The sequence below is a fragment of the Ambystoma mexicanum genome, chromosome 8 (assembly GCF_040938575.1).
Source record: "Ambystoma mexicanum isolate Mex_15411 chromosome 8, UKY_AmexF1_1, whole genome shotgun sequence".
NCBI lineage: Eukaryota > Metazoa > Chordata > Amphibia > Caudata > Ambystomatidae > Ambystoma > Ambystoma mexicanum.
This window is the reverse complement of record NC_090929.1, coordinates 494016244-494040424: the sequence shown is the minus strand read 5'-3', so window position 1 is coordinate 494040424 and position 24181 is coordinate 494016244. Positions and strand designations below refer to the sequence as shown.

The window sequence follows — 24181 nt, the reverse complement described above, 5'->3', positions numbered from 1 at the left end:
GCAACCCCTTCATCTTATCCAGAACAGGGCCGCGAGACTTATCCTTGGCCTTAAGCCCCCGGACCGCAGCTCTCCTGCACTAAAAAGTCTTCACTGGCTCCCGTTTGCTGCACAGATTAAATTCAAATCCCTCTGCATCACCCACACGGCTGTCTGGGCCCGGGGATCACACTATCTTCAACTTTATCTCACAAAATACTCTCCCTCTAGACCACTTTGCTCCTCTGGCACCAACTTTTTGTGAGTAAATAGTTTGCTAAACAGAGGGCAGGAGGTTGCTCACTTTCCTCTGTGGGCTCCCTCCTTTGGATTAGCCTCGCCCTCCCCCTTGAGCAGGATCTTCTCAAATTCCGGAAGCTCCTTAAGACTTTCCTCTTTTCCTCCTCCTCCTCTCCTCTGCTAATCCCACAGTTGCTGAATCGGTGTCCTTGGCCCTTATGCATCTTCGGGGCTTTGACCTCCCACACCAATTCTTCCCAGTTCCTGTCTATCCACAGCCCTTTGCATTTGCACACCCTCCGCTCTGGAGGCTCGCACTTACACCTCCCGTGGCCCTAGCACTTCATCCATGGCTCACCCACAAGCTCAGACTCCCCAGCACTTACCACCTCTTCCCTCACAAGACTTAGTAGGTGTGTCCCTCTCCCTCTTCCCCCTCTGCTCTTAATATTGTGTTGTAATGTATTTCTCACCCTGCCTTCCTCCCTCCCTCCCTCCTTGCCCTGTGGGCGTTTTGAAACAGTATATTCTTATTGTATAAGCGCCTAACAAGCAAACAAATAAGGCCACTTGTGTGACTGGCTGGAGACCACTGAAGTCGGGGCGATGTGTCTGGCGCGGTAGCCCAATATGGAGTTGGGCAGTCCACCGGGTGGTCCAGGGACACTTCCAAATACTCCAATCTGCAGGGCCATGAGAAGACATCGTAACTGGCTGCCCCACCGGTCCATAGGGTCAAAGCACCAGCAGGGGTTTTCTCAGATCAGTAGCGAGACAGGGCTCCACTGGGACAGCAGCAAGAGTTGGTCGCCAAGCCTCTTCATCAGGGCGGGCCCTTGGGTCTTCCTTCGTCTGCACAGTTACACAGGATACTTGGCTCCTCTTCAGATCTCTGCTGGATAGCTGCAGGAATCCTCTTATACTAAATTAAAGCGAGTGCAGAAACTAAAGCTCTCCAATAGAAAGATCTGAGACACACACACACACACACACACACACACACACACACACACCCCCCCCCCCCAACAGGGGTACAATCAGGGACCACACTGAGAAAACTCCTGTATACACTCTAGACACACCAAAAATAGAATGTGGACTGGGACCAAACAGTCCCAGCCCACCTCCTAGCTTCCAACACACATGGCCTGCACTAGTATGTGAAAAGCACTGCCTTCCTGTGCAAATGCATGATCATAAAAGGAAATTCACAAAGGCCAAAGAACAAGTGAAAAACCTTGGGCCACAGCCATGTTAGAACACTAGCCAGTTAGTAGCCAAATGTTGTAAAAGCGAGAGAGCCAGCAAAAAATATGGTAAAAATGTAACTGCTGCCACCAGCTTGTTGTTAGGCACATTCAAATGTAACCAAAAATCCTTTCAGTGTAGGTCTACGGTGATACTAAAGTATCCCCATTATACCGCATTGGAAGATGATCGCGCAATATGAAAAGGTTACTCAACAGATAACATGTAAAAAGAAAAAGCGAGGCAGTTTCAGTCAGTTTCCCCATAACAAGTGGGCAAAAGGCCAGTGGAGTGGAGCTAAAGGCTTCACTACACTATAAAAGGTCCAGACAAGGTGTAAAAACAAAAGCAAAAGTTTGGGCGTTGTTAGGGAGAATTCTCTCTTTAGGCTGAATTTCCTAACCTAGTGAGTCCCCCAGCAGCTTTGCTGGATTTCTGGAGTTTGTTTTTTCCTCCTGCCAAGAGTGAGACTCTTTCTCCCACTCTTGGACATGATTTATGGTGTTCCTTTGACTGGTAATGTGTTTTATGGGCTATGGGGTCCTTTACTCCATAGGGTCTCATGTGTTTTTACTATGTGTGTTACACAGCACCCTCCGTGCAGTAACACACGGGTGTCATAGTGACACCCCACCATAGACTCCATACCCTGGGACTGACTACTGTCTCCCAGGGCATGTAAAGTCACCATTGGCTTTACTAGTCCCAAATTATTAACAGAAACCAGTACAAACAATCATATTGTGGACGTACTGGTGGGGGCAATTTGATTGCCCCGGGGTCTGTTAGTCGAGGGGGCACGTCTCTGTCCCCCCTGATCGAGTTTTGGCTGGTGGCAGTGGAAACTACTTGATATATTCGACCGCAAATATTTTCCTATGGGATTTTCCCATTGTTCGAGACTACCAACTTTAATTATTTAATTCTCATAGCCTTGAACATACCGCTGGTTTATTTAATTAATATTAATTCGCCAGTTGGTATTTTTTGCCAGGACTCGATTCTAAAATGGCGTCTGTGTTCTCTTGTGACTCCAACCCAAGTCGAGCCCTTAGTTCCACTTTTTGGCGGGCTTCTCCCCAGAAGCCTCCAAAAATGGTGCCACTTTGTCTGGGTACCACAGGAGGTGTGGGAGGGGGTTTAGGCACCCTGGACTGAGTTACCTTTGTAACGCAAGTCGCACTCTTGTGTGATTGGCCCAAGTGGTGAGCCGGCCAGCTCACCACTTAGCATGTTTGATTGACAGCTAGGCTGAGTGAATGGGGGTATGCTGCAAAAAAGCAGGGCTTTGGGGACTGGAACTTCAGAAGTCGCCACAGGACCTGAGAATCCGACGAGGGAGAAGCTGAGCCAACCTACCACGATGACACCACCGGTGGAGCCCTGCGGAATCGACTCGCCACTTCCCGACGACAGAGAAGATCTCCTGGCCGGAGATGCTTTTTCCCCTGACTTGTCGGCACAACCAGTTTTACCTTCTTTCTTCGCACCTCAGACCGGTTTGTGGTCGAACTGCCCGTGCCAAGCACCCCGGCGGCCGGATAGCCACTCACCACTGAACCGCGAATCAACGGACCGCTCCTTGTACCTGAGAAACTCTGCGGCTGGTTTCTTCCCTGGCAGTGCAACGGACTCCTGTCTTCCTCCACGACGAGATCCTCTCTTCCCCTGGACGAAGCACCGACTTGCATCCGCTGCCAGGAACAACTGCCCCCGCTGGAGTGTTCTCACCACTTTAAGGTACCGTGTCCGCCAGGCCTCCCTTTCTAAAGATTGCTACAAGGTAATAATAACCCCATAACCTTCTGGACTGGGCTGGCCGCCTTGACCTTCTAACTGGTCCCTTTCTTTGGTCCCACTCCTTTTTGAACCGTTACAAGACTTTTGTGCACTGCAACCGTGTGACCTTGGACACATTTCGTTTCGATCCTCTTAAAGCGGATCCGGCCTACTGACTCTGAATTCACGGTTTTACTTTGCCTTCCTCTCTTGTTATGTTCTTGTAAAAGTGTTGGGATCTGTTTCAATTTGTTCTCTGCTTTTCTCTCCCTTTTTAAAACGAACTATTAGAGTGCCATCTACGTTAAGCGCTCACCGCTGTCTGAAAATAAGTGGGGCTTTATTTAAGACTTGTCTAATATTCTTTTAAGGGAGTGTATATCTTTTAGTGACCGTGTTTTTGAATTGCTTACTATTAGTGCCTGTGTGTTTTTCTAGATGTGGTTTTAAATAAATAATTAGATCTCTTTTACACCAAGCCCTGGTCAGTGTTTACTTGTTCTATTGTGTTCTCTTGACCGATTGTGAATACTCTGTATACTTCCTAACTCTTCTTGAGGGAAGTCTGACTGCTCAGCCACAGCTACCAAGTGAATCTGTGTGGTACAGACTGCTACCAAGTGGGTTTACTGCCAAACACCTGTAGTCTTAAATCTTTTGCAGTGGTCCCAGAGGGAACTGCACAGGTTTCTGCCTAACAGGCATCCATAGTATATGGAGGAAGTGTTACTCCAAGAGAAAAAACTTTACTAACAAGCGCGAGAAGTTGATCCAATGAGAGTTCATAACTACCTAGAATTTATTATTTTATCCACTTCTCCTTTGACTGTGTTGTGAATGTCACTGTATTTAATGTACTGGCAGAGAGAAAACTTGGGAAAGGTTTACAGGATTCAGCATCTTCTGAAAAAGAATTTTGTCTGGGACCTGACACTTTATTCAGAATATGCATACATAAAAGCATTAAAACATGCACAGAAACAACAGGATTCATACAGAATAAACAAAAGATCATAACATGTTCTGAACTAAAAGAATAAAAGTTATCAAAAAGATCAGACCCGTTGCAAAAGTCAAACTATTTGCTGGTTATGAAATTCGGTGATGTGCACCCTTCCAGGTGTTTTTTCTTTTGGGAGACCTCAGAAAGGAGGCAATCACCCTTTGGAATCTCCAGATGTTCTCTTGGTGCTGCCGTAACTTCAGGCCAGAACTGCTATGATCTATCATAGCAGTATTGAAGTCGATGAGCCTGCCCTTCACATCGGATATCCCTTAAGGGATGGCATGATGCACCATATCTTGACAATGAAAATATGGCAACATACAGAACAAAAGGATTAAAAAAGGTGGGCAATTGCTTGAGACCGGCATTCCTGAAAGAAAAATGGCTAATGACAGTTACCATTAATAATTGTTAGGACTGATTTTCTATACTCCTGGCCTGTTAGAAAGATGTATAGAAGGCCAACCTATATTGTGACAGGGAGAACTCTGGGAGATGTAGCCAAACCAGTTCAAGGTAGGAGTGATGAGAGGTCTAGGCCAAGTCTCAATAGGTGGTGAGCTTTTAAAGGGTCCACAATGAGTACAAACAATGGGAATCACAAATTACACTTAAGACAGTATGCATACAAATCGATATTTATTTATGGGCAAATATCACTATGAAAAATGACAAACATCTAAAAGTATCACTTGGCGGTAAATAGAATTTCTGGGCATCAAAAAATGCAGGCAGCTAGATTCCGAGGTAGGACGAGCTGTATCGGCAGGCAACAGGGAACCGCTCCGACTAGAGCCATGTCGCGCTAGGAGTAAGCGTTTCTGGTTCGCAAATCTAGCCGCCTGCATTTTTTTGCTGCACAGAAATTCTATTTACCGCCACGCAGCAAATCACTTTTTCGACGCTGACAAAACAGCGTTACCCATCTGGATGTTATTGCTTAACATCTAAGAACTTAACCGCAGCATGATCTCCTCTCTAATCTCATCCTGCCAGTACTTCAGACTGTGTTTCAACAAATAACCTTCCATTCCAAGAAGACACCATATCTAATACAGGTATACTTCATACCTTTCCATCAACTGCGTCCTATCGACAGTTCGGTTCCTTCAGACAACACGCCTCTCTGTTGGCCTACTATGTTCCTAACCAGAAACATCCACTGTTGTGTGTCGACGAAAAAGGCGTGCTACTATTTCAGAGTAGTACATGAAAATGTGCTGTTATTATTTCTCTGCCGCACTATTTTTCTGCTACTAACCCACACAAAATGGATGCCTACTTTTGTGATTGACGTTGATTTTGCTTTATCTAGACCTTTTTGTCCCTGGCCGTTTTAGATGTTCGTCTAGTGACTAATTAAAATATATCCCTGTGGATCCATTTCCCTTCTCTGTGATCTCTTCTCGGCTAATATTTGTTAAAACTAGCCCATGCTGCAGCTTGTACGCACCTACAGTGCGTTTGAGGAACAGGGGTAGTAGCTTTTGACTCTAATTCTTCCTATTGATAATCCATTCACTCTCTAGAGTCAGGCCCCCGCTTAAAAAAAAAAGGGTCCCCTTTTGCCGTACTATACTAAAGGCAGTCTGAAGGACAGGTCAGTGTCCCCATAAGAGATGAACAATAGACAATGTAGTGAAGCTTAAGGCTTCACTGCACTGTAAAACGTTGTCTGCAGAAGCTGCTGAACCCCAACAGTCCCTCCAGAGTGTCACACCCTGAACTACCAGACTAACAGCTGAGCACGGCACACTCCAAGGGAAAAGGGGAAGTGGATAAAATAATAAAATCCCCGATCTCCTTAAACTACTTCTTGTGGATCTGCAGAGGAAAGAAGGAAAAGAGATCATGTCTTGCTAATTACTACACTCATAAATACATTCCTGCCCCCTACTTCCCCGGACCCCTTAGAAAATAATTAAAAATTCAATACCTGGTATTCCTCTGCAAACTGCCCAGAGGAAGTCTATTTCTTGTCTGTTCCTTTTAATACACTTGTAACTTGGTAACTTAACATGAAAGTCTGAGGTTCTTGGAAAACCTAGAACAGCGTTGGCTGATTCACTAAAGTCATTTAGTTCAACTCTACATGAGCTTGTGGCTTAGTTTTAAACAAAAAAAAAACATTCAGATGAAGTACTCCATAAAAACTGTCTCTGAAATCCTCCTGAGGCTTGAGTTGCGGGTTTGAAGTGACCCTGAGTTGCTAGAAAAAGTTCCCCGTTTCCAAAACCTCTAATGCCTGTCACTGCGCTACCCGCGACCCTGCTGTCTCCAATGAAAGAATTATTGAAGCAAAGCCACTGCACAACCCGTGCTTTAAAAGTTGCACAAATGAATGTCAACAAACCATGCTGGGAGTCACGTTTGTTTCCCAACATGAAACAATATATGAGAAAAGAATCGAAATATGCGCAGGGCAAGCTGCCACACACTATTCAGATAACGCTTCAGCGCTAAAATGATAGTAAATCCCAAGCTGAAGTTATTTAAAAAGGCAGTTCAAAGTCTTTGTTTAAAATAAAGGCAAGCTTTCCACAAACTGAATTAGACAGTCTATCCAGATAATTAGCAGTACAACACTTAGTTTATGCTGGAAACTTGATGGCTTAAAACTGCTGCCTGCTTCTCTCCTCTGCTCCAGACCCAGCGACTTTAACTTCTTAATTTCAAAAGATGCCCCAAAGTTATTTGGCCTGAAGTAATGGAGCTCCTGAACAGTAGGTCTTCTCAGCTGGGCTGACGACAGTGAATGCCCAGCCACAGTACTTTATCTCTCCCCAGCCAATCAGGATGCCAGATGGGATCCACCATCTTGGCTTGGGAGACGGTCCACACATTGTAGATAAAAGGTAAGGCTAAACAAACCAAGCACAACCACAGAGAAAACAACATATATTACAGGAACCCAGGAAAACCCTGGCAAAAGTACAGGCCAGGATAAAAAAATAAAAGCAAAAAGTTTGGGGGTCCATAAAAATGGAAGGAAAGGTGCACTAAAGAGAAATCTTTCCTAACAATGCTTAAAACAGTTTTAAACTTATCTTTACACAAATGAGCACTTAGGTAAATAAATATGGAATTCCTTTCTGTCCCTTACCTTGGTTAAGAGGGAGGAGCCCTCGCCTTCCGCCATAATGGACATGAGTTGCTGCCGTTCCAGTACAATATGCAAGGGTGCATCCCCATCCTCATCCTCTGCATTCACATCTGCGCCCTCCCGTACCAGGAGCTGCACCAACCCTGCATGGCCCTGGGTTACTGCCAGATGTAGTGGTGACTGATTTCGGTTATTCCTGAGGTTCACATCACAGCGACCCTAAAACATACATAAGTATCATACATTACGGGAGCCTTTGGGCATTCTTAGAAACAAAACGGCTAGTTTTTCAACGTTCTTGAGCAGGCCTCAGGTTTGTTCGTCCCAATTAAGTCATGAAGACCTAAACCTAGTTCAAACTAAATAAATTAGGGCCCATATTGGACCAGTTCCAATTAGCATTTTCAAGACACAAACTGGTTTACTTCCAACAGCACTAACGTGACAAAGACTGGAAAATGATTACCCAAACAGGCTTATCTCCACCTAACCTAATTATGGGCCAAACTGGATTAGCAAGATTCTACTCTGTCCTATTATGTGCAATTCTTGTTGGCATAGATAGGTGTTGCCACAGCCAGCACGAGTGGGAAGCAGAAAAAAGCTGACACAAGGATGTAGTTCAAGAAGGTAACAAGTTATTTACACAACAAAAACATAAGACATTCTTCAATAATGAACTGTGGGCAAAGAATAAGGTCTCTTAAAACGACCCCGATTTGGGCTCGTCCTGGCCCTGCCCTACTGTCTAACGGAAGAACCTTGTCTTTGTCTTCAGGTTGTGGGTATTTGGGCGGTACCAAACACTTCCAGAGAGTCCATGGAAAGGTTCTTCCAGAACCAACACACAATGGGCTTGTCAGAGTCGTAGTTTATTTTATTGAAGTTTAAGAAAGATGGACCTTTCTTAACTTACTCTCCTAGGGTTTCCGAAACAGGCTTGCGATTTACCTGTCCGTTGACTACCTCTCTGTTCTAGTGTCCTGGTCCCTTTGATGCCCCCATCCTTGCTACCTCCATCATAGCCTCCCCGTACCTTGGTGAGATTGCATGGTCTCATACCACCTCCAAGCACTGAAGTCTTTCATGGACTGGCGTAGTCCACCACCGCCGGAACCTCCCTGGTCTCTCTGTCAGGAAAGAGGGCCTGCTCTCCTCCTCAGGTCTTGTAAATCTATCTCCTGCTCTAGTTTCATCCTCCTATGACGGTAACTGGGTTCACTCCTCATACATCCTCAACAGCTCAACTCCAGATAACTCTCCATCTTCGACATTTAGGCAACATTACATGCAGTACACTTTGGGTGCATTACAACATCCCTGACCTCCTGGCAACAGGGACCCAACCTTTGGTGTAAGTCTGAACTACACAGGTTGGTAGTGTGGCTGAACAGCCAGGTTTATCTCAAGAGGGGTCAATGTGAGCAGTAAGTTTGTAACACAGAGGTTCACAGTGACAGTTATTCAAATAAACACTTGTACTCAAGGTTTCTACAGTCAGTTATATAAGCCTTCTTTAGAAGGGAGAAAATCACATGTAACTTTCAAGTACACTTTCAAAACACACAATTGGTTGCTCTAAATCAGATGATACCCATTGGGGATGGCACACAAACACTTCCTACACACTCAGGTGACTTAAATAGCTAGGACACTGTGGACATTGCTTTATCACTGGTACATTTAGAGTTATACTGTTTGTGGTGTAAAGGTTAGATATAGGAATAAAGGATAAGTTAACAAATCTTCATAAACTGGTAAGTACTTTTTAAAACCCTCCAACGCAAAGTAAATTAACCCTTTCCTGGGGAAAGGTAATACACAGAGCCAGAGGTAGAAGAGTCTTTCAGGGGCTAGCCTTTTTTGCAGGTTTCTCCCATTCATTCCAGCCCAGCTGTCAATCACACAGCAGATTGGCTGTCCTTGCCGGACAGCCAACCAGCCATTCACCTAAGAGTGCATTCCTGTCTCCTAGGAGACTAAGGACAGGGAGTCTCGGGCATCTCCGTCGCTTCCTGCCCTTGCCAGACACTCTGGAGCCAGAGGCGGGCTTTACTTGTGAATCCCGCCAAAGACAAAACTAACAAAGGGACCAAACCTTGTTTGGTGCGCAGAGTAAATCTCGAGAAGGACCTTTCCAGCAAAAAAAGCCTATAAAAGACGACCATGGCCATTTTGACAAAATGGGCACCCATGTATGGGTGAAATTATAGGGGGAGGAGGGGTTTGTCCCCCACCCCAACTTGTGTCATGCCAATTTGTCCCCCCCATCTTTTGGCAGCAGGGCCGGGGGGCTGCATTGTGACCGCCAGTCTGAGTTGATCGCACGCTGATGCAGAAGGAGAAAATGAAGCTCAGCCTGAGTTTCATTTTCTGCTTCTATGTGTGCGCCGTGGTGGGCCCGGTCAGTTTGTAGACTTTGCAGAATCTGGATAGTAACATGACTATACGATATTTCATTGCCCGTTTGTCAGCCAATGAAATTCGTTAGTGGGTGTGGGTGATGAAGGGCACGCTGATGCTGCGCGCATGCATGCGTGTGGGTGTCATCCACCACTGGAGTTTTCTAGCCTAGGCGAGCTCTGAAGGTACCCTGGTTCCTGACGGAGCAAGTGCGCACTGCAGACAGTCAGTTTCCCACTACGGTGACGGTCGGTGCCTTCTGCCCAAGCCTTGCAAGAAGTTGCGGCCTTGTTGCGGGCACCGAAGAAGATTGTCGAGTCGATTCAAAGCACAACAGTTAAGAGTTTCATTCTCACCCATTTGCAGCATGCTTTTCTCTGCCTAGTCCTGTCCCATATTTCTCAGGTGCCGGGCCGGGCACCTATAATTACGCCCATGGGTAGGACCCCAAAGTGCAGATTCCGCGATGGAGGATAATAGGACTAGGAGAGGGGAGAGGTGGGTGAGCTGGTGGGGGCGGAGGGACTCTGTTACACAGCAAACTAACGCAGCAACCGGACTGTAGGGGGAGGCGTGCCATGGGCGAAACATTAGGAAGCCTGACACGGACTGCCGCATAAAGCATATTATTGGGAGGAAGAGATTGCAGAGGCGAACGCAGAGAAAGGGAGACCCGACATTAAGGCATCCAGGAAAGTTAAACGCTATCCCTGGTTAATAAGCCAAGAGATTGGGAAACCTGTATATTTAACTGGCAACTGGCCTTGCCTTCTGTATGTCTTCAACGCATAGGTGCCGATGACAGCGACACCCATATCACTTTTTGCCAACCGTCTTTTCTTTGCTGCATCACACGCTTGGAATTGTAGCACACAGTTCTACAAATGGACCTGCAGGTTTGCGCAATTCTAAGAGGGCATGTTGGGCCTTAATATCATCACGTGAGTGATGATGCTGCACAACCACGCCACAATATCACTGTAAAAAGTGCAGTGCTTCTTCTGTCACTTCTGCGTAGCTGCTCTTGGCAACAGTGACTTGCCTGCTTGGTTTTCCTGGTCGCCCCCGCCCCTACATCTAGATTTAATCCGATACTCCAGCAGACTCCACAGCCAACATTCGCATATGCCTACCATAGGGGGGAAACAAGTTTCGAGGCACTAGGCCACTGGAAGAGAAAAGTTTACTTTTGCTGACCATGACCCCCATACAAATTCAGAAACCCATCTGCGGAGCTCAGCAGGGTCTATTCTTAGCCAAGCTGTGTAACTCTAGGCTTTCTGTAAAGATAGCTGAATGCCTAACTCTTGAGTACAGTGCAGACTTACACAGTCTGCTTCAGATGTAGCTTCTTGCTTTGTATGACTTCATTACCTTTAAGATGTATGCCCTATTTCCCTCTGTGCAATATGTGGCACTACCAGTGTGTTCCAAGTTTGTGACTGGCTGTTAAGGCATTGTGTTGATGGGTGCTCATGTTTTCCGAAATGCATTTATGTGTCTCGTCAATGTATGGCCTAATTTTGGCCTTTATACCACTTTGCTCTTTGGCTGAAGCATAAGGTATTTTTGGTGGTTTTCGGCTGTTTTCTAACTCATCCGTAGGTGATAAAATACCACCCGCAGATTTTTGAGAAATACTGGTCGCAATATTTTTGGTATGCAATGCCATCAGAGTACCGTGCACAGATTTTTATTTCCACATGGGCAAACATTGCATGGGCCATCCAGTTTCTAATCAGGAAATCAGTAAAATAGACTGTATTTCAAATAGTGCCTCTTTTAGAGCTACAGACAGGCTCTTATGAGGGCCACTGAAGGGAGTATTTGGCTCCCAAACCTCTATACTTTGACAGCAAGTAAAGTGAAACTCAAAGAAACACCTTGGAAAAAAGTAGTTTCAAAATGAAAACATTACACAGGCCCATCATGTGACTGCCACATCCAATCCAATGGTCAGTCCCATCGTAAGAGTCCGATCCTGCAGAGACTTTTACACTTCCTCTGAGGCTCAGGGCTCAGATATATACTCTTCCTCTTCTCTCTCTGCAACACCAACACGTTTAGACGTTTAGAATCGAGCCTCTTGAAAGTTGAGTCATCACCGGTCTGGAAACCTTAACATGCTCTGAAGGCCAATACCAAGAACATTGTCTTCCGAGGCCATCATTAATGGCTTAATTCATCTTTTATAAAGCACTTAAAACCTCTAAGCACTGTAAGTGATAAATAAGATGACGGGGCAACCTGTGACACGCCAGGGCGTAGTAAACTTAGTCTCAGACATGTGTATATTTAAAGAAAGGTAGATGGAAGTGGACTGTGCGTGTTGTTCTTTGATTCAGGGAGGCATAGTTTTGTCAAATGAAGAGCCTATCTTGGCATGATTCTTGCATTGTGCAGGCTGCCTATTGTGGTGTGTGTGGCTCGCTTTCTCTCTGTCCCCCGCGCCCGCTCTGGCGATGCATGGCAAGGCGAGGAGAAGGGAGTGAGCCTGGCTCACCAGAGCAGTCTTGCCCACAGTATCTCCATAGGGTTAAATAAGAGCCTGGCCAACCCTGCTGCCGTTCATGCAAATAAAGCGGACCGCTTTTGCAAAAGTTGGGGTACTAGTAATGCACTTGCGCAAACTCAATGTCACTTGGCCTAGAAAGATCATTGTCTCTGTTGTCCCTCTGTTCCCCCTCCCTTTGCCTCGTAGCGCCTTGAAACACATGTGTATAGGCGCGTTATAAATGCCATATCATATCTCTTGGCTATTCTATGTATAGTGTGCACTTCAGCATCCCATAAAATAAAATACAAATAATCAGGGATGCACTCTATTTGTGTGAACTGTCGCTACATCTAAGAAAATCAAATAAAAGATGTTGCAAGTAATTAATGAAATCAGAATAAGCAACCTAATCCGCTGTTCTTGCAGGCATCCATTTCATATTATGTCTATATGCTTGTTTGAGTCAGTGCCCTAGTGGCAATAATCAAACACCAGCTCCTTTCAACCTATTTGCATGACCTCTTTAGGTAGAGGGGGAGCAGGCTTTTTTACTGTTTTCAATGCAGGGAATTCTAAAGACCAACTGTGGTGTTATAAGTTTCAGAAGACTGGCGTGTCTTTAGAATTTAATTTTAAAATGTACCCATCAGTCTAATGAAAGTTATAACCAAGCACATCGGCAATGGACTCTTGTCATGTAGTACTTTAGTTTATCCCTCAGTGCCAACATCTGCCCACGCCACCCTGCACCCCTTTTTCTCAGTTGTCATGATGTCTGTTAGGAAAGATTTCATATTGTAGGTAATTTTCCTTCCATGTGGCAACCCTCAAACTTTTTGCTGTTTTACAACCTGATCCAGACTTTGCCAGAGAAGCGCAGCCTTCCGCCGCACTCCTCTGGGCTTTCGCTCCATTCTTACGGGGAAACTGACATGCCCTTAAGACAGTCAGTACCGGGAAACGTTGTTTTCCGTAGTTCTTTTCTCATGTTGCAGCTTTCGCGCAAAATGGCACAAGAGTGCACCGTAACTTACATTACCGCGCTCTTGGGTCTCTAGTCATTCTACAGACCCTAGTAACTCTCGATGGATTCATAATGAACTGTGCAAGTATTTCACGGACGGGACTGGTGGCAGCGATCGTTTTTTTTGTGTTTTGAACTCCCTTTTGCCCTGTTAACCGCACTTCTCGCGTTTGGCCAAAATGGGTGGCCTTGCTTCCAAAATGGCCAGACCACAAGGTTCTTTGTCCTGTCTGCTGACCGTCTTGCCCATTCACCTTCCCCAGGTCGAGCCGACCCGGGCCATCCTTATTTGGGCATGTACTTTCCCGCAAAACACAGCTGCTTTCGCGGGCTTCTACAGGCCTGTTGTGAGCCTCCAGGATGTGGGCTGGGATGTCTGGTCCCAATACACATCCTGGGTGCCAGAGAGTCTAGTGTGTCTTGAATGCCTGGGACCACCGTGGTCCGTGATAGGTCCACGTATGGTGTGAGTGTTTTATGAGCAGATCTCCCATTGGGTCCTCTCCGTTTTGGCGCGAAGGGATTCCTGGATAAGAGGAGGCTGGAAACACCACTACCAGGTCGATCTCCTGAGTTCTCACGAACAAAGGATAAAGGAGCCAAGTATCCTGCAACTAAGAAGCTGAGTCGAGGAATCACTGGTGACCCGCGGAAGGTTTGGCACCCCGCACTGCTGTCGTCCTGTGAGACCCCTCTGCGTCTGATCGAACGAGAAGGCCTGTACTGGCCCTTCGACCCTTTAGAATAGTGGGAACAACTATTCTCGGCATCTTCACCAACTCCTGTACATAAGCCTTCGGAAGCGTCCCTGGGTGTTAGGCAGAAACCTGTGCTGTTCCCTCTGGGACCACTGCAAAATATTTAAGACTACAGGTGTTTGGCAGTAAACCCACACAGATTCACTTGGTAGCTGTGGCTGAGCAGTCAGACTTCCCTCAAGAAGAGTTAGGCAGTATACAGAGTATTCATAATAGGTCAAGAGAACACAATAGAACAAGTAAACACTGACCAGGGCTTGGTGTAAAAGAGATATAATTATTTATTTAAAACCACATCTAGAAAAACACACAGGCACGCAATTCAAAAACACGGTCACTAAAAGATATACACTCCCTTAAAAGAATATTAGACAAGTCTTAAGTAAAGCCCCACTTATTTTCAGACAGCAGTGAGCGCTTAACGTAGATGGCACTTGTTAGGAAAGATTTCTTAATTGTGGGTAATTTTCCTTCCATGTGGCAACCCCTAAACTTTTTGCTGTTGTTTTTCACCTTGTTCTCGACTTTGCCAGAGAAGTGCAGCCTTCTGCCGCACTCCTCTGGGCTTTCGCTCCATTCTTACAGGGAAACTGACATGCCCTTAAGACAATCAGTACCAGGAAACGTTTGCCGTAGTTTCTTTCTTTTATCATGTTGCGGCTTTCATGCAACATGACACAAGAGGGCACTGTAAGCTAAATTACTGCTCTCTTGGGTCTCTAGCCTTCTACAGGCCCTAGATACTCGTTTAGGATTGTAACTGATCGGTGCAAGTGATTCACGGACGGGAATGGTGGCAGCGATCGTTTTTTGTGTTTTGAGCTCCTTTTGGCGTTTTAAGCGCGTTTCTCGCGCTTAGCCCAAAATGGTGGCCTGGCTCCCAAAATGGCCAGACCACAAGGCTCCTTTGTCCTGTCCGCTGACAGTCTTGCTCCCTTCACCTTCCCCAGGTCGAGCCGACCCGGGGCCTTCCTTATTTGGGCATGTACTTTCCCGGAAAACACAAATGCTTTCGCGGGCTTCTACAGGCCTTGTGTGTGCCTCCAGGATGTGGGCTGGGATGTCTGGTCCCAATACACATCCTGGGTGCCAGAGAGTCTAGGGTGGTGTGAATGCCTGGGACCACCGTGGTCCATGATAGGTCCACGTATGGTGTGAGTGTTGATGAGCGGATCTCCCATTGGGTCCCCTCTGTTTTGGCGCGAAGGGAACCGTGGATAAGAGGGGGCTGGAAACACCACTACCATGTCGATCTCCTGAGTTCTCACGAACGAAGGAATACAGGAGCCAAGTATCCTGCAACCAAGAGGCTGAACCGAGGAATCGCTGGTGACCCGCTGAAGGACTACTCCTCTGCACTGCTGTCGCCTTGTGAAACCCTTTTCACCTTTGATCGAACCAGAAGGCCTGTACTGGTACTTCGACCCTTGGAATAGGGGGAACAGCTATTCTCGGCATCTTCACCATCTCCTGCTCGTAAGCCTTCGGAAGTGTCTCTGGGCCATCCAGCAGACTGACCAGCCTAAACAGGAGTCTTGCTCTGTAACCGCCGCCAGGTTGTGTAGTATTCCGAGTCCTTGTAACTCTCACACGATTCGTACACTTGGCGTTCCCAGGTCTGAAGTGAGTAGTGTACATTTGGCTCAGATATGCACGGCCGCTCCGTTGCCCTGCTGTGGTAACAAACTGTGCGGGTCCACTTCGTTTGGGACGTCTTTTACTCAACTCTGCTGCTGCAGACTCAACACGACGACGAGACGTCCCCTGCTCTCTTGAACCTGCCAGCGACTGAAACTGATGCGGAGAAGCCTGGGTCTGCTTGCATCGGGGACCGGTGAGTAGCATAGCTAGGAACTGGTCGCCCTCCTGCAGGAGCCCATAGCTTTTCCCCGCTGTGTCAAAACAGCACGCCTTTCCGTACTCGCGCTCTGCTTCTGCCCACAGTGGAGGCTGCGCTTGAGTCGCGGAACTCTGTTCTTCTTCATTTGTGCACTAAACTGAACTGCCTGATTCCCTCGAAGAGACTCCCCTTTTTGCCCGTTGGCACCAGCGTGTGCAGGAACTTTTGAGCACAAGGCTCCACTCTTCGTAGGGCTCGGACTTCCTTTTAGTTAGGTGCCTCTGAAGGCGGACTGGGTCTAAGCATTATTTCGCACTGCCTGTTTTCCTTCCCTTTTAGGTGGACTACACATTTCGTGCATCTAACGCTTGAGACTTGTTTGTATTTGTATGTATATTGTATTGGTATGGTATGTGTTGGTTTACTAGAGTTGTATTGTGATTTCTCGCTACGGTCATTGTTTTAAAGGCCTTGGAATAAATGTGTATATATTTTTAATATAACACCTATTTGGAGTAGTTTGTAAGTGTCCTTGCTTTGTGTGCTCATTGCGGGTTTTCAGCCACCCTCACCCCTCTTGAGACCTAGTCTTGACCGCTGCCATCGCTACCCTGATTGGTCTGGCTTGTCTAGAGGTTACCCTGTTCCAAGAAACTAGGCTGGCCTTCTGAACCTCTGCCCCTCCAGGACAGAGTTCAGAAATCCATCTTAACAATGTCCCCCCCAACATTTTTAGCAAAGTTATTCCACTGCACCCATGGGCGCTTTACCAAGGCTGCAATTGCAGCCCGCGGTAAAAACAAACAATGGTAGTAAAAAGTAAACCACTGCCACCAGACATTAATTGTAGAAAGGGTAACATAAAAATGTTACATGAGAAATTAGACAAAGGGGATACTAAGTAACCCCTCCAGCACACTATGGTAAGATAGTGTGTGCTGGGCCTAGAAAGTTACAATTTGTAAGTAAAGTCAATTTCACTTTACTGCTCTTGGAAACAGGAGTTTCACCAAGAGAAGGTATTTAAACCTGTGGGAAATCTAAGAGACTTCCCTGTGCCATTGCACTGAAGGTGCTGTGTGTAACAATGTAAATATGATGCCTATGGAGTTTGCCAGACTCCAAAGTCAAACAGAAACACAAATGATAAAAACACAGAGTGGGAAACTGATTTCACTCTCTCCAGGTAAGAAATGTAATTGCTAAAGTCCAGCAAAAGTGTTGGGGGTCTCTAAGGTAGAAGGGAATTAGCACATTTCTGATGAATCTTCCTAACACAAGGGATATTGGCAGGTCCCAGTTCATAGACCCGATAAGGAAAATACCGCTCTCTCGATACCCCTGGGACTGTTCCAGTTCAAATTCCTCCCTTTTGGCCTGCATGGGGCCCCAGCCACTTTCCAATGACTTATGGAAAGGATATTACAGCCCTACTCAGTTTTCTGTGAAAGAACAGGGAACATAGATTTCCTTTCCAGGTTTCCCTGTGAAACAGATGCGGCTACATTGCATAGGGGAACCGTATGTGAGAATTGAATTGATAGTTTATTTATATCGGGATCGTATAGAGGTGTTTCAAAGCACGAGGACACAGATGTTTCAGAGCGCGACCAGAGGGTGTCTCACCCGCTAGTCTCCAGGGTCTCCCTCCCTCAGGTGGCCAGGGCACGGCCATCGCCTTTGGATCCAGACCCTGGGGGTGGACCAGTGCAGGGGGCACACCTATTTCATTATATCGATAGTGAAGGCTGCAGGCGTGTGGATGAGACGCGAGGAAAGCCAGACCTGTGAATTAACTTTGAAGTAAAAGACAGCTGCAAAATCAGCAATACAAAGTAACTGAATGCTCAGGCGAAAAGAAGTAGCCCACTCGAAAGTCTCAGTGAAAGGTACATTGTTTGAAGCCATAAAGCAAATGAACAGCAAAAGTGAAATAAAGAAGTTTAACTCCTAGAGAAGGGGAGAGTGAAAGTTAAACTGTAACCTTTGAGTCGGAGTGTCCTGTGTTGGTCTGTAAAGAAAGCCACACACATTCGAAAGTCTTCGACATCCGAAAGTGGTCAGAGCCCCGGAGAGGGAGACTGAAGTATAATACGCTTGCGGAAGGGAAACCCTTGCAAGTTTGTGCTGAACTTTGTCGTGAGAGGTCTGAGCCCGACAGACGGGGACCTTTGTGAACCTTTTGCTTGAAACATTATTTTGGAAGTCAGGAAAAGAGACTTTAACATGGAAGGCCAGGCGTGCCACGATCCACGTTTAAGGTTTTATTGTGATGGTAACCTTGGTATGGTAACGCCTTACTCAGTGAGGTCTAACATGGGGAGGAGAGCTGTGATTTCTTAGCATAGGCCATATTCATTTGACAGATTCCACTAGGACTGCATTATTTATTATTTGATGGTGAGAGACTACCCCCATATTAGTTATAAGGCCAAGTATGAGTTTCTCCAAACCCAACCATTTCAATAAAGATTTTACAAGTTGTACCCATTGTGTCAGTGTCATACATGTGATACCATGCCTCCCCTACAGTACATACCAGCAAACAATGAAAGGAATGGGACCCTTACAGAGGCAATAACAGCCTTACAGGAACTGCACACTAAGAAGGTGTCAGAGGTGGAGGACATTGAAGATGAGGACTGGTTTGATTACCTGTTTTCATGGGTACCCACCTGGTTGGCAAACACACTCAAAATATTATTGGCCATACTGGTACTGATACAAACAGCTATCAGTGTCTTGAAAATAGCCCTGAACCAATGTAAAAAGGTGGGCAAGGAGGCCTTGGTCATGACCATAATAATAAATGTGGATACAAAAGTACATGAGTGTACACAAACAGATTAACTACCCAGGATGTACCTTCTAGACAGTTGTATTGGACGGCCATGGACATTGTCTGAATGACGGGTTGAACCCCACAATTACACTGAACACTGGATGGATTGTGAAGCTGATGGGGACTGCTGCTTTATAACCTATGGTCCCGAAGAATACGTAACCCTGGAGTAAGTGAGACCTTTTTCTCAAGCGTTTTTAACTGATTTGGATTTTGTGTTTTAACTGTTTTTGGAGTCTGACAAACTCCATGGGCATCTGCTTTTTGTATGTTGACACACAGCACCTTCAGTGCAGTGTCACAGAGAAATCCTTTTAGATTTCTCATAAGGTTTAACTGCCTTTTCTTGTGTGAACTACAGTTCCCAAGAATAGTAAAGTGAAATTGACTTTACTTACCTTTTCTCTTTGTAGGTCCAGCACACACCATCTTACGTGGAGTGCTGGGGAGTTAGCCAGTAGCCCCTTATACTACTCTCTCATGTAACATTTTTATGTTACCCTAACTACTTTAAATGGCTGGTGGCAGTGGTTTGCTTTTCTACTGCAGGCTACACCCTCAGCTGCAGTACAGCACCCATGGGTGACCAATTCCAATTTTGTCAAAATTTTCCCCAGTCCCCCCCCCCCCATTTTCAGTTTGTGAGGTCTTTCTTGGGTTTTACTCTGTGCGTTGACAGATTTGAGCCCTTTGTCTTGCCCTTGGCGGGCTTCAGCCTTGAAGCCCGCCCCTGGCTCCAGTGTGTCGAAGGACAGGATGTGAGGGAGGTTCCCAAAACTCCACTGTCCTTTGTCTGTAGGAATACCTGAATGCAACTAGTCCGGATTGGCTGGCTGGCTATCCTTTTAGGACAGCCACCCTGCTGTGTGATTGACAGCCTAGGCTGTGCATGAATGGAATAAACCTGCTTAAAAGGCAAGGGTTTTGGGACTACATGCAGAGTTGACCACTGGGAGGAATACCCGATGAATAAACAGTGAATGAAGCTTGCTGCAACCTCCTGGACCTTTGCATTTCGCAGGTGAAGCTCTGCTGCTGTGCTGAAACTCCTTTTTCACCTCGAAAGAGAAGCTCCGGACGGAGCGACTTCTCCCCTTGGGTTACTAGGACCAACTAACCCCAAGCCAAACTCCACTGGACCACCATCCCTGACTTGCTGTGCCGCTCCGCTGCTGCAGAAGCCCAATGCCAGGGATCGAGTGTCCGTAGTAGAGTGCACCATCTGCCGCAGAACGAATTTGGCTAGAAGCTCCAGGAGACTGCCAAGGACCCTCCAGAAGCAGGACCTCCAGATCCAGAGTCCCCTCACTAGAGTGCAAGACAGAGGGAGCAAAGAGTCCAACCGCTGACCAAGATATGCAACAGTGGTGTTTGCTAAGCAGTGAAACCGTAATGTGCCGCTGATCCGAAAAGAGACTGTAGCGGCCGACGACCTCCAAAGTACTGCAGCAGGAGCCCTCCAGACGTCCTCCCTCTTGTCCCCACGACTTAGGCTCAGGAACAAGGGTATAGAAAAGGGTCAGCACCACCGTAGCAAGACAGAATCCAGCTGGACCACTCTTGTTCAAACCAGAGGTACTGTTTAGGCTTGCTGTACTTACCTTATTGCATTTTAGCTGTGCTCTTCTCAGTTGGGAATTGCATTGGCTTACCTTTTAGAGTTGATTTCAACTCTCTTCTCAGAGGCTTAACAGTTTGTGACCCTACAAGTGATTTTTCTAAAGACTCTTTAACTTTGTGCAAGACTTTGATCTATGAAGTGCATCAGATTCATAGACTGTGTCCCAAATGACTTTGTCTGTCCTGGCTCCCTGGAGACTCTTCTAGTCAATGGACTTTGATATGCTTTGTCCCTCATAGGTGGCAGTTTGTTATGTACTGTTACTGCTGGGAAAGGCTTATGTAGATTTAATTGGAAGATTTAGTTGTCCTCGCATGAACTGAGAAACTGACTAGCCCTTTTCCTTCCCTAACCTTTCCTTTCTGCAACCTCAGAATTTGCAAAGTATACTAGTGAGATATATAAATGCCATTACTGTACATGTGATTGAAGTCACCTCAGGGTGTAGGAATTGTGTAAGAAACATATCCAAAGATTATCCACTAGCTTGTTTTGATTCTGGAAAGTAATTTAAAAGTATATTTACATTGTTGCAACCAATTACTTTTTTAAAGAACGCTTATTTAAAAATCGATGTTAAATTAATAACTATTTATAACTTAAACCTTGAGTTTTAAGTTTTACTTGGCTACTTGTATTTATGGATTTCATTTGTACAGCTCTACAGCTTACATGTACCCCTCTTGGCTGCTCAGTCACACTACCAACTTGTGTGGTATAGCCCTATACCAAAAGATGGGTTACCTAATACCAAGCAGATAAGTGTTGATGCAGTAACACTGTGTGAGACTACACAATTCTTACCTAACAAACTGACTTGTGCGCACAAGACCCCATTCAACTTAGGGATCAGACATATAAAGTTAGGGCTTCCATTCTCGTCAACTGGTTTCCCTATTGCATAACTACTTACCTTACATTCTGGTGTTTAGGTGAATTGTGTTAATTTCTATAACCAAAGGTGAATGTGTATATGTTTTTTGTCGTTAAGAGTGTTGTGTGATATGACCTGCTTGATTTATTTGTCTAGTGTGTTCTTGGGTCTATAATAAATATAGTACGTTTGTACTTACCTGTATAAGCGGACCCATTGTGTATTTCACTGTGTGCACTCATTGTGGACCCCTGACTCCACTCACCTCTGATGAGACAAAGTCTTCACCACTCTCCACGCTTACCTTGATTGGGTTTGGATTACCTCTCAAGAGTTCCCCTGTACACTATGAATAGGGTGGCCTCCTTCTAGAAATCCACCATAACAGGGGTGCCCAGGAGTTGCAAGTTGGAGTGCTTCTTCTGGTTGAATCCAATGTCAAGATGCAACACTTGAGCATTCCTCTCTACCTGTGGTGTTCCCCAGGGGTCTAACCTCTCGCCCTGGCTTTTCAACCAATACCTGGCAACTCTCGCCCACTGCATTGACACTTTCTGCTCAAATTTCCAGTGCTATGCTGACGACACAACTCATTTTCAGGCTGCCCCGTGTCACCTCCTCTCCCTCTCTCATCTCTGATTGCCGAACTGCCATTCAAGATTGGTGTTCCGCCAATGATCTTTGTCTGACTGACAGCAAGACTGAGATCCTCCTCATCGGCACACCTTCACCATCCTTTCCCCTCACTCTCTGGCTGGCCTCCCTTGGCCCTCCTCCTACCCCCCCACCTGCGAGGCTTAGAACCTCGGGGTCATCTTTGACTCCACCCTTTCCTTCTCCGCCCACATCCCCGAGGTCAAATTTCCGACTGCACCTCCTCAGAGGTACTCTGCCTTTCCACTCCTTCCCCCAGAAGCTCAAGGTATCCCAAGCTCTGGTTCTCTCTAGCTTGGACTATTGCACTGCCTCCGGGCCACCCCTTGCACTGGCGTCTGTATCTGTACCCATACAGCCCCGCCCCTTTTCTTCCTGCACTTATCAGACATACCCTGTCTGCTGCCTTAAAACTAGCACTTGCAAATTGCTGGCTGCATTACCACTGTTTGTTGCCTTTATTATTTATTTATTGTTATTTCTGTTTCTCCTCTGCTTCGCACTTTCCAAATCTCCCTCCTTCCATGCACTTTTCCCCTCCCACTCTCCCATGCACTTGCGGGTTCTCAATGTCACTGGGCCTAGTAAGATCGCCGTTTTGTTCTCCCCTGTTCCCCTCCCTTGCCTTGTTGCGCTCTGAAACACTTGTGTACGAGCATGATAGAAATAAAATATCAATTAATCAATCATGAAGAAATGCAACTTTCACAGTGCCGACCCCTTTCAGACACTTCAAGGGATGGAGGAAGGCGAGTTACAGCAATGGTCACACTTTGCAGACAATGAGAGGCGATCTTCCACTCACTGTCACAAAGCTACTCCAGGACAAGTTCCCTTTATGCTAGGAAGCAGACTTGTGGCACAAGCTGGCGACCACCAGAGTTCCCGCCTTGAAGGCGGAACAGTGATATCTCTGGCAAGGTAACCCGCGAGGGAGCTGTCGAGTCCACTGGGCAGTCCAGGAACACTTCCCTTGGCTCTTGGGGGATGCAACCTCGAGTAGGTATTGAGACTAGCTGGTATCACTAGTCCAAGTGTCGAAGCACTGACAAGGGTCTTCTGAGATCTTGCAACGGAGGAATGCTTCACTGAGCCGGTGACTAGAGGCAATGCTGGTCCACTGAAGAAGTCGGTCTCCAGTAGTCAGCAGGCTGCTCTTCATCAAAGGATTCTTGGCTCCAACGTAGATCTGTCTCCACAAGTCCTCTTATCCAGATTCTGGGCTAGAAGCAAGTCCAAGCCCACCAGTGGAATGGATCTGCCACATCTAAAACAGCCAGTAGGTGTTCAATCAGGGGCAACAGCTAGTTTCACCCCCAACCTCCCCCCTCCAACCCAAGCAGCAGACCTCTGGCACCAAGGGACATGGACTGGGACCACAGTCCTAAACTTCTCCCTTGGGCTCACAGAAAGGCTCACTAGCCTGGGAAAGCAGCAGCTTTTAGGGGCAAGTGCATGACCTTATATGGGATTTCCTGACCTTAGAGGGTAGGAAGAAGGCCAAACTACAATATATCCAAAGAACAGGCGAAAACCCTCATGGCGTGACCATTTAGGGCATTAGCCACAATTAATAGCCATTTCTGGTAACCGCAAATGTGACTGGTTTGTCTTAGACACACATAAAAAAAGACCAAAAACCCAAAAGATAAAAATGTATGAGGATACTAACAATCCCCATTACACTGTAAGGTGATGTGCGTAATTCCCAAAGTACAAGAATCAAAGAGAAACAGTTTCTCGGTACTGTTATTCCGAAGGATTAGTCAGTTTCCTTATAACAATGAGCAAAAGGGAAGTGATGCTGAAGGCTTTACTTGCCGTGAAAAGGTTAGGCTAGGTTATAAAAGAAAAATAAGAAAAAAAAAATCAGCAACAAGAAATCTGTCCCATTAAAATCAATGGAGTGAAAGGTGCAAAGGGAACATCTTTCATCTTTCCTAACACTCTACAAAATTTATTTCATAAAATGTATTTCATTGTTTCACGAAGCAACAGCTCATGGTATATGATCGCGACACTAGGATGTCCTATACTTTTCAATTTCAATAGAGAAACCAATCAATTTTAACACTTGGGAAACCAACATCTCGAAGGTCCCAATTACGGTATATACAGCGTGCCACCATGGCACTATCATATCTTTAGGATGCGGCAAGTACGAGCGATGTTCGAGGGGCAAAGGGCCCAGTAAACAGAAGGTGAGGGAGGTTGCAAACCAATTTATTTATTGGTTTTTATTCGTGTTTTTTTAAGCACCTCTCGAACTAGTACAACTGTTCTCAATAAATCAACCCCAAGGACTGTACTAAA

At 46.1% G+C, this 24181-nt stretch overlaps 1 protein-coding gene across 4 annotated transcripts in view; it reads right to left on the bottom strand.

Annotated features, from left to right (window-relative positions):
* The window catches only part of MIB2 (MIB E3 ubiquitin protein ligase 2), a 725636-nt gene that overhangs the window by 114176 nt on the left and 587279 nt on the right, over positions 1–24181 (bottom strand). For all 4 annotated transcript variants that reach the window (XM_069610141.1, XM_069610142.1, XM_069610144.1 and 1 more), the window contains one exon: positions 7356–7574. In XM_069610141.1, coding sequence (XP_069466242.1) covers positions 7356–7574 — 219 coding nt within the window. The remainder of the gene's footprint in view (positions 1–7355; positions 7575–24181) is intronic.